Source organism: Malania oleifera, chromosome 8 (genome assembly GCF_029873635.1).
Source record: "Malania oleifera isolate guangnan ecotype guangnan chromosome 8, ASM2987363v1, whole genome shotgun sequence".
Classification (NCBI taxonomy): Eukaryota; Viridiplantae; Streptophyta; class Magnoliopsida; order Santalales; family Ximeniaceae; genus Malania; species Malania oleifera.
In genome coordinates, this window is record NC_080424.1 from 102,467,166 (window position 1) to 102,478,667 (window position 11,502).

Below are 11,502 nucleotides of genomic sequence, written 5' to 3' on the forward strand. Positions count from 1 at the left end.
TTAGATGTCACATTGCATATGCAATATTATTTTATAAATTTTTCTAATAAGTTAGGAACATTAGCATGCCCTTGAATATACATGACCCCAAGGGTCAATCCAATAGTTCGACCAGAGTTTAATCTAAAGGGAGGGAAGAAAGCATAATGGTATATAAAATAAAAAAAATGGACTACCTAAATGTAAATAAACAACAGCTAGTATATAGGCCAATCATGATGGCAATTACTACTACTGGAGCGGTGATTCAGTGTCACAGATCTTAATCCCGCTCAGAATGTAGCCACCAAATCCGCTCATCTGCATGCATGGGTGCGTTCTTGACGGAAGAACCTGCACAAAGTATGAAACCAAGAAGACTCAGTCATGGATGTCACCACCTCGCTTTGTGTTGTGTTTGGATGGAAAAAGTTTTTAAGGTGCGTTAAGCCATCAGTTCTTGAAAAGATGGGGGTGCAAGCATCGATACAAACAAACAGTACAAAGTAAAGAAGTTTTCTTTTTCCTCTTTCTTTCTTTGTTTTTCCTTTCAAACAAACAACAGGCAATGAATGCATCTAATAAGGTCACAGAATCAATTTGCACTGAAATAATAGAGGAACAGACGATTGACAATCAGCATTACCCATGACCACACAAAAAAAGTACCTGCTGACCAATACTAGATATCTGCGTTCTATTTATAACTGCCTAGTACAAAATCCCCCAAACGTTCTAAATCATAACTCTACTAGCTGTGGTGGACAGACAGATAAACATGGAAACAGAATTTACGCTCCAGTGTTGCTGGACTATGGATGCATTGATATATTTGTCACGATAGTATCTTTATCTTTTTTTTTTATGTTTTTATGTTCTTATGATTTGAGATACTTGGATAAATGCAAAACAAACAAGAAATCGTACTCAAGTCATTAACAAAATGAGTTTTAAGGGTTTTCCGCATGAAACAAATCAAGAGAAGTAGAGGAGAGGTGAGGGGAGAAGGAAGGAGAGAAGAAAGGAATACACACTAATTTATAGGAAAGATTATAATAAAATACCTTAGTAATAAACCCCTAAAAGACGCGCTCTATGCAACAAACCTGCCCCACATGCACATAAACCTGACCTACAAAATCAACTAAACAAACATAACAACAACAAAAAAAAAAAAACCAAGCCTCAAGTCCCACTAGGAGAGGTCAGCTAAATGAATCCTTTTTCACCAATTTATGCAATCATGAATAATTTCCTTTAACAAATTCAGAGCTATTAAATTTATAAACTGAACACACATAATAATTACTAATTAACTAAACACCTCTGCGTTTAAGACCCAACAGTTCCTTGATTTTATTACCTAAAATGGGTCTTCAAATTGAGTCGAAGTGATCCATCCAGTTCCCACTTCTCATCCTACATCCCTTCCCAAAAAAAGCCCAACTCCATTGACTTGAGCAATTTATTATTTTGATTGGTACCAGTGTACCAATCAGCATGCTAGGTAGTATATCTGGTGTACCTAATATTTTGTCAAGAGAGGAGAATAGAGAGAACAGGGTGGAAGATAGGACTGGGACAGAACAGAGAGTAGAACAGAAGATTAGAATCAGTGAAAAATAGAAGCAGAGCAGAAAAGAAAAAGAGAAAAGGAAGTAGAAGAAGTGGGAGAAGGCTGCATAAGATAGAGAGGAGGGGGGGGGGGGGAATAAAGAAACAGTTCTGGAAATCAGATTTCAAAGTGATTAACTGTTTCCTACGTAATACGTTACAAGTACTTATACATTGCAACTGAAACAAAAGTTCCCAAAATACTCCCCAGTAAATGAAATTACAAAATAACCTTGAAGTACTTAAAATGCACAAAATAACCCTAAATTAAGTAAAATTCTAAAATAATCAAAAATTTTCCCAAACTAAAACAAAAATCCTAGCTACAACAAATCCATCTAAAGTTCCCCTTTTTCACATCTTCACCCGGATCCTTAATACTTTTTCATGTTATCCAATTTTTACATTGCTTTGGTTATATGTTAGTCCACCTTTTTATTTTGCTTGATTTTGGATGTCCATGTTCCACTGCCAACTCTCTTTACCAAACACCAAATATATTTGTTTCATTAGCTTCTCCTATCACTTTTCTTGCCATTCTCTTAATATGAGCAATCATCTTATTCTGCAAAGAGCGTGTCTTGGAGATCTCAACAGCCTTCTTTCATTATCATATCTTCTTCTTTTTTCCCTGTTGCCTTCTTTCACCGTCATCTCTCTCTTTTTTTCCTTGCCATACAGCCCCACAGATGTTCCATGAATAAATTTCAACAATAGGATCCAATACGGTCTTAGCTCAGCATGAAAAGAAATAACACAAGTATGCGGGACCAGCTTTGATTCCCATTTGATGTGGGACCTAGGCTATTGTATAAACTTCTTTGTGCTTGCTGGTGCTGCAAAATCTATAAATCTAGATTCAACTCCCACCTATATGTGGGTTCTTCTTCCAACTATATGCTGGCACTGAACCCAGTGTCACTCCGCCACATCTTATGATTCAATCCAAATTTAAAAAAGAAATACGCACACACACAAACCAGTGTTGCCCAAAACTCCTCAAGGCACAATCGACAACACCAAATCTTAAATAAAAAATAAAAAATAAAAAATAAAAAAAAAAACTTATTAAACTGAAGCCTTACACTTTTTTCTGTTGAAGGCTAATGCATTTAGGGTACTTAAATTTTAAGTTCATTTTGGTTAGGAAATTTTACTCAAGTATTTAATTGTTTATATGAAAGGAATGCCCTAATTTGAGTTGATCTCAAAAACTCTTAAACAATTGAGGGTTGCATCTTAGATTTTAAAAGTAATTTGAATTTTGTAATGTTACAGTTCTCACTAGGTATGATTTATTTAGGTTGTGTTTTGGAAGTACAGAATTCAGGCCTCAGAATGGAATTTATATACATTTGGACAATATTCACTACAATTGTATTGCATCTTATCCAAATCCACAAAATCCAAATCCATAGCCCAAATCTCCCAAACATGGGGTAAATGGATTTAAGTTGGTATTCTTAGAAAAGCCTACTAGTAGTCTATTCAAGAATTTTTTTTAAAATTTTTTTAATATATATATATATATATATATATGTAACTTATTATATATTTTTATCCAAAATAATAATATTATCCCAAAAAGGCTTATGCCCCAACTCATTGAGGCTTACACCTCTCATAACTCATAAGGGTTAAAACACCTTATTTAATGCCTTCGCCTTTCAAAACAGGGTTAAAACACTTAACTTGTCCGCAGAAAAGTTGATTTCTCCTTTTAAGTTCTAACATGCTATTCTATGTCTATCTCTACTATTCCACTTACCAATGCAAATGTCTAACATTAGAATCCTATATTGTGCGGTTGAACATTCTCCTAGAGAACTAGGATGAAGTTACAATTATTAGATGATAAATAAACATATTCCCCAACTTAAGGGGAGAAAACCATTTGACTTCTCTTTATTTAAAAAAAAAAAAAAAACTCCCTTGGCACTTGTGAGATAATTCAAGGCATGTGGTAAATGCATAACCCCTCCCCCAACCAAAGAGAGAGAGAAGGAAAAGTAGGTGCAATAATTGAACACAAAGCTCTTCACAGTGGATCAGGATACAGCAGCTTCAAAAGCATCAAACAGTGGGTTACTCCAATGTAACTTCCATGAATGTCCCTAAATATAAGCAAATAAATCTCGAACAATACGAGGGAACATCAATGCTAAATTACCAATTGGGCTAAAAGCTTAAAGTGTTACATTGTGGGTCAACAATGTATATCTAGTAGTAACCCCCCTTTTGCATGCGCATCCAAAATGGATGTGAAGAGGTAAACAAATCATGAATAACACCTATTCTGGGGAATAAGATAATTTAACAAATTGACAATAAATGGGCTAGCAAGACTAGAATCCAAGAAGTTTCAGCAAAGCATAAGCTGTTAGGTTGTGGGCCAAGAATGTATACCAAGCCTTAAAAATCCATGTCAAATATTTACAGAGAATATTTTTCAAAAAAAAACCTGATATTCACGCAACCAAGGCTCTGAAATTTGCATGCCAATTGCCATTTTCCCAATTTGTAGATTATGCATGCATGTTGCCAAAGGCTGCATTAAAGAAGAAATTAAAATATCAATTGAAGTACTCTCACAATTTTAAGCATATATAAACAAAAAAGCGCCCACGATGCATATAAATATCTGCAAGTGTTAGAATACACCAGCCCAAGTAGTGAAAAAAGAATCTGTGTCACAAACCTATATTTCCAATAAATGTATAATGATAAAGTATTTATTGCATCTACCAACACAGCAATCACTTAGAGTTTAATTTAGTTAAACTGGTGTGAAGAACTATGCTTGGATGTCTAGAGGGTAAAATGAAAGAGGGCGACGCTTGAATACAAATCTTGAAATTTTAAAAATCCATAAAAACTCATAAACAAATGACCTGAAGATACTGGTGATAAATGGTGAAAGGAGCTGAATATGATAGAAGGGGCAGAAGTTCTCGAATGATATTCCATGCATCCATGTCTGGTGCAGCAACAATTAAGCTGCACAAAGAATTATAAATAGAAGGTATTAATTAAATGCCTTCTATTAGTTTGTAAACAAGATAGCAACTGTTTGGGAGGAAAAAAAATTAATATTGACCAAGAATACAAGAAGTTACGAACCTTGAAAATCCATTTTTCTTCCATGATGAAATGGTCTCTTTTGAGGCACTCTCTCCAGCTTTTGCAGATTTCCAGGGTTTTGCCACCGCAGAAGCAATTGTATATGTAGTAAGGTCTGGCATCCCATTTCCAGATGAGAGAGATATTTGTTCAATGCCGCTTGCATGTGCAGGTGAATCATGAGAAGACAAGTGTTCCTGCACAAATTGTTCAATTATATAATTAAGAGGCAGAAAAATGAAAAACATGCAAGCTAGTAAGGAAGGACTACCTACATTTGACTGTGTTTCCATGCCACATACACCTTTATGTTTTCCAATTTGCTCAGCAGTTCCATTTGGAGCTGAACAGAGATCTGTGAGAGGACATTGCACAATCCTGGACCAAAAGACTAATAAATACCAGAAAAAACTAACTGTTGAAGAAAATAAGCAAAAGAATCAAAAGAAACTCCTAAAAACAAAACATAGGGAAAAGGCAACCAGTCATTACCATCAAGAGATTCAAAGTAAACATCAGCGGAGGATATTGCAGTTCTGACAGATAACTTCAGAAACAATTCATTAAAATTCAGCCAAACCACATGTTTTTACACAGAACACAAGCAATAAAGTGCTCCCCACAAGTTTTCTCCCTCTCTCTCTACCCAAACAACTAAGCAACAATTTGACAAACCAGAATTAAAATTAAAAAAAAAAAAATCTACAATGGACTCTGGTACAGTCAATCACAAAGATAGCAGTGATCAAATTGTACTGAAGGGTCATTGAAAAGTCTATTTGATATCAAGAACTGGATTAAAGTCTATATACCCAAGCCTGAACCACATTCATCAATTAAAACCAACAAGCGGTACTCTACTTTATTCCCTGCTTTTCCAAACTAGGGGATCAATTAGATGTGACTTTAGTATATAGGCAAAGCAACAGAATCCTTGTATTCCCTGGGCACAAAACAAGACAGGAACAAATTTCTCTCTCTTAATAGAAAAAACATGTGGTATTCTTCCAATTAGCAAGGTAAAAATAATTCACAACCAATCCCACAACTATATATCATTCCACTGTTTTTGTTTATAGCAAAAGACTTTTCCACTAAATTTTCTAAAGTACAATTATATAACAGTATTTATGTTACAACAATGCATGCAATAATTCATATACGCATTGCTCATAAATAAAAACAACATTTTCAAATAAGCAATTTTAACAAGAATATTTCTCAAAACTTTCCCCCAAGTAATGAGTAATTTGCATCTATAAAACCAGTAATGAGTCGGCAATTAATGCATATTGTAAGGCTGATGAATAATGTGTTCCAACATAATTCCAACTAAGGCTAAAGAATAATTTACCTTTCACAAATTTTATCACTTAAGTTGAATATTCTCACAATATCCATAGAGTACGGTGCAGCTCCAAAATATGCATTGCACGTGTAACCAGAACCTGTAAAACATCTACCATATTCAACCATCATGACAGTACAAGCAACCACTGCACTTATTTACATGCCCTGGTGCACAGAGAATAGCAAAAATACTAAATTGCATGCAAAATACAATTACGGATGTTGGTGTCACTGTATGGAATTCTTCACAAGCATCTGTAGCCAACAGTGACACATCCAATTGCATGAAAAATGCAGACTTCAATTAGCTATTGGGGTAAATTACACAACAATTCTATTAAGTTCACTAAGTCGCACTTCACTGTCAAAATTTTAAATTGTTACAATTTGATCCTTGAAGTTTCAACTTCTACTTTGATGAGCTCTTTGGGAAGAGACTTGAACTAGCCCAAATATGAAATTTTAAGGATCAAAATGTCACAAATCTCAATTTGAACTTCTTGGAGTGAAGCAAATTCAGTGAAACTTCAGGAGCGTGTGGTATAGTTTACCCTAACTATTACAATTAATTGTGAATACTGCTCCAGTATAATCTCTTCGCCAACAGTCACGCTGAAGTGAGGCAGATCTAATCATGCGAAATTGCAAACCTTGAGTATCATCACAATTACTCGTAAAAACTGCTTCTTCAGTATCATTAAGATTTACTGGAACATCTTAGCTGCACCAATTTTGTTGTCCAACTATAAAATATAAATAGTCATTTGCAGCATTTATCAGGAAATAAATCCATGCCCCCTGACAAAGTCAATGTTTTAAACAAAACCAGAAACTTATTACATTAATATTTTTTATTTGAACTCACTCCATAACAAAACTCTATGAATTTTAAAAAGTCCAAATAAAAAGAGATTATTTTCTGCAACTATTGTAAAGACCAACATTTCCATAGTATAAGTCCATACAGAAGACAGCTCCAGTGCTTTTAGACGCCACTCTCTCTTTGGAAAATGAAGTGCAAGGTTTAACGAAATCATTTCGTTACATAGAATTGGTGGAGGGCCCATAAATCAAATCATGAAAAATTGTAATTTCTCACAAACTACATTGAATAACTTTTAAAATTATTTATGTACCAATAGGAAGTCAAAAGTAAAAATTTCAAAGAATATAGTCTTGAAAGGAATTATGGAAAAAAATAAAGAGAATAATATTATTTTTCAACTCTCTTCTTTTTTTAAATTTCTTCCTCTTTATTTTTTCTTTTTTCCTCTTTTGTCTTTAATTAGTTCTTTGGATAAAAAAAAGAAGAAGAAAATCCCCTTCTTTTCCTTGGAATAATGTCATTTTGGAAGAAGTAGGTTCCTTTTAAGACAACCAGCCCAAAAAGTTGTATGATGTATTTAAGAGTCTGATGAGACCAATGCACATATCTTCCTACTTTATCGGGTGGCACAACAGCTATGGTCTACCCTGTTCTCTATTTTTGGTGAATTTTGTGGGTACCTCACAAAATGTGCCTGAATTCTTGTCGGTGGATTTTGGAAAGAGCAAAAAATGGATGGCCTTATGGAAGTGTGCAGTATGCTATTCTTTGGGCCTTGTGGACTGAGAGAAATATGAGAATTTTTAATGCTAATCTAAAACTACTTCTTTGTACTTGATACGGGATAGAGTGGCCACTATTTGGGTATTTTTTTGGGAATTTTCGTTGTCTAACCTTCCAAAGGGTAGAAGAGCAGCAGTTTTGTAATTGTTTTTTGCTGAATAGTGAATATTCGGGATGTCTTGTCCTCAAAAGCTTGTATTTTTTTTCTCTAACGAATCAATTTTTTTTATTAAAAAAAGGAATAAAAAATATAATATTGTTAACACAACCATTTCCAAGAATGCAAGGGAGGCACAACTGATATCAAATGATACAATCAAGAGATTAAGAACACAGGATTGAAAAATTAATAAAAACCACATACATTTTAGAAGTTATGAGTGAGGTCCATTCAAATAATTGCCCCATTTTATGAACGCTTATGTAGTTCTTTGGACCTTAGGAACCAATTAAAATAAAAGGTCCAATAAAATAACTCAGAAATTTTAAGCAAAAGTCAGCTCCTAGCAGAAATTTAATCCTCATTTAGTATGATTCTACCTAAATTTATAATCCAACCTTTCAATCTCATGATCCAACCTTTAGATCATATTGCAAACCCAGCTCAGCAATTTTTTGTTTAATCTAGATCATTAAGCAGTTCTAGCATTGTAGGATCATGTGTACAATACTACAATCCTATGTTCCAGGACAATGGTGATTGTGAATATTAGAATGATCCACATAATTTCAAAACACTTCTCTTCAGCTACTAAACAGTAATCATTTTGCAAAATCAATATTTGAATAGAATGTCACCATACAGCATTTATAATAGGATTTATAATAACATTAGGTTATTAAAGTACTAAACTAAGATCTAAATTGAGACATCTTACTTATTAAACAATATTAACAATTAATAAAAATTTTAAAATAACAAAAAAAAAAAAAGGATTTAGTTTCAGCACATCCTCCACTTTTCAAAATTATGTAAAAAAAAATATGTGAAGCAGCAGAACTCAATGTACCATCACGAAATTTCATCACAAATTCCTCCCCCCTTCTTCCTGACTCCTTGTTGCAGCATTACATACAACAAATTTAAAATTTATAACAGGCACCACGTAAAGATTCATGTTCATGATGCAAAACAACAAACCTCCCAAACGTTCCGCTACAGCACCAGTGAGAAGACCACCAACCATATCGACAACAAGGACATCTGAATGAGCACTAACATTAGCCATGGAAAGTAGAAGAGATAAAGCATCCACTCGCAAGTACCTGAAAAATCATAGGACACTGAGTCTCAAATAAACTTCAACCACATTACAAAAAATTTATAGAAAGTATGCATTTGCATGAATGAACCACCAACTTCTTGGACCCATTAACTCATATGAAAAGTTGAAAACATAATAATGGCAATCGTCAACCACAATAGACATTTCATTTTAGAGAATACCCAGTTGTGTTTTTACTTTTTCAGTCACTACCACTGGTAGAATCTTAAAACCAAAGTTCTGTATACAGGTGTGCATGTGTGGACCACTGCTAAAAGCAACACCTAATGCACAAGGCCCTCACGCAGTCACAGACTCACAGAAGATTGGGAAGGGTACATGAACACTACCTTACCTCCAAACTTTGGAGAGGCTGTTTTGATGACTTGAAACTATGACTTTAAATATGTGATATGTGAACCAATGATGCGTTCTTTATTTTTATTTTTTTTTCAGAAATATATGATGATGCCTGCCTAACATAGATGAAAAATGAGCAATAATAACTCTAGATTTGAGAAAATATGAAGTATTTTGGCAGTCATTTTATAGCAACCTCATAGTTCAAGTAGTGCTTTCAGATGCAATACTTATAGCAATTGGGTACATCAATACCTAAAATAAATGCAGAAATTGAAGAAAATTCTATAATTCACAAAAAAAGTTCGAAATTTGGAAAAGGAAAAAGAATAATAAAACCTTGAAATGCAGGTAGACCGAAAGCGCCAAGAAGGGGCACAAAAACCTAAGTGACATCTATATACATCATGCTCTTCAAGAGGTGCCAAAGGGTCACTCCCACCCCCACCAAAAGAATTACATTACAAATTTGAAATTTTAAAATTGGTCGTCCTGAAAGAGTCTAAAAAGCTCACAAAACTAGAAAACTGTAAGAAACTGAATTGAATCTGAAAATTGACTGAAAAACAACAAGCCGCTCTGAGTGCACTAGAGAGGCTGAATAAACCCCAAAATCACTGGGACCATCTTGAAAGGACCATATGAGACCTCGGACAGACAACATGAGCAACTTAGAGATCATGAGAATGCCATGATAGACAAAGATGCACGAGAACAAGGACCACGTAACACCAGCAACTTAAAAACCAAAAGGACAACATAAGACCTAGGAAGCACCGATATGGATGTGACACAATGCCAACACAGCAATATGGCGATTTTAGAAAAATAGGGACACAACAAGGCTGGGCTACATTAGTTACTTAATAAAAAATATATATATTCAGGCATGTTTTTCCTTTTAAATGAAAAATATTGAGGAAATTTTAATTTAAAAATGAAACAGGAATCATCCTTGCTCAATCATGTATTGAATAGTCTTGGTTATTTTTGAATAAAACCCTTACTTGAGCAAATATGGGGCTTCAAACCCTTTGACAAACTGACACAGGGCAAACCAGCAAAGAAAGCTGGGAGGCTGGTTCAAAGGCAAGATGGGGGAGGATGGGGTCGTGAGTCAAGCCAGGGCTCCAAAGAAGCTTCTTTCATCTCTTCTATCTACCTCTTTTTTTTTCTTTTCTTTTTTTCTTTTTTTTTGTGGTTTTGTAAAAGTGGCCGAAGGAAGCAAAATGATTTGACCTAAACAAACATGCCCCAGGGGTGTCCATCCATGTCCAAAAATTATTTTTTTAAGAAAAAAACACACAACAACAAAATTAATTTCCAACACGTGTCATACATTTATCCAGCTGTGTCAAGAGTATGTCAGGGCCCTTTTCAAGTGTCCGTGTTTCCTACCACGAGAACCAAATGCCATCTTGAGCAAAAATAACCAATTTTCTTGAAATCCAATGATATTTGATTAATTCTTAAGCGTTCCTACTTGTTGTGCAAAACTCATCACAAGTAAATAATGAGACAGTGTCTCTCCAATAGTGTCACAGTGGCGGCCCAAGTGATATTCCTGAGATGAATCTTATTCAATAATGAGTGTTGAAGGCTGTAATATTATAGAATGAATACAAGGTTTGGCAAATTTAAAATTGACTCCTGGTTGCATTCTTTAATAAATGATTTGCATATTTAGTGCAATGGTAACTTTAATTAATCTGATAAACATGCCTCTTTGACGGCGTAAAGGTGACATCCAAGAAGATGCTCCTGATGAGGGGATCTTCATTCATTTGGCCAAGAGTGTTGGTTGGGTGGTGGAATGAACCAAAATTAAAATACTTGGGAAACACTTTATCAATTTCACATCTCAAAGGAGTCATGTTCATTTCAAGAACCACCTTATCAACGTTGAAAGGATAGTTTGCAAGTTAAATGGTACTATTCATGAAACAGTTGCTTCGAGGATGCTATTGACTCAATACCTTCCTCTGAGGGTGCTATTGACTCAATACCTTCCTTGAACGTAAACATACTCCTAGACCAACCCCTATCCTTACGATTTAGGTTAGACTTTAACCTTTATTAATCAGTTGACTGATTGGCTGGCCAATCACATCTACTGTAAAAAAAATTATTGATGGCAATTCTAGTCGTCTTTCAAGTAAATCCCATTCACAGCCAATGTGGGATGGGGACTATAGTAACGCAAGT

At 34.6% G+C, this 11,502-nt stretch overlaps 1 protein-coding gene across 1 annotated transcript in view; it reads right to left on the minus strand.

Annotated features, from left to right (window-relative positions):
* LOC131161407 (uncharacterized) overlaps positions 1–11,502 on the minus strand; it is a 28,952-nt gene continuing 17,450 nt past the window's right edge. Inside the window, exons 7-13 of the mRNA XM_058117152.1 lie at positions 8,814–8,938; positions 6,068–6,161; positions 4,989–5,091; positions 4,714–4,910; positions 4,485–4,590; positions 4,055–4,141; positions 1–333 (exon numbers count right to left, since the gene is read on the minus strand). Of these exons, the coding sequence (XP_057973135.1) occupies positions 232–333; positions 4,055–4,141; positions 4,485–4,590; positions 4,714–4,910; positions 4,989–5,091; positions 6,068–6,161; positions 8,814–8,938 (814 nt within the window). The 3' untranslated portion in view covers positions 1–231. The remainder of the gene's footprint in view (positions 334–4,054; positions 4,142–4,484; positions 4,591–4,713; positions 4,911–4,988; positions 5,092–6,067; positions 6,162–8,813; positions 8,939–11,502) is intronic.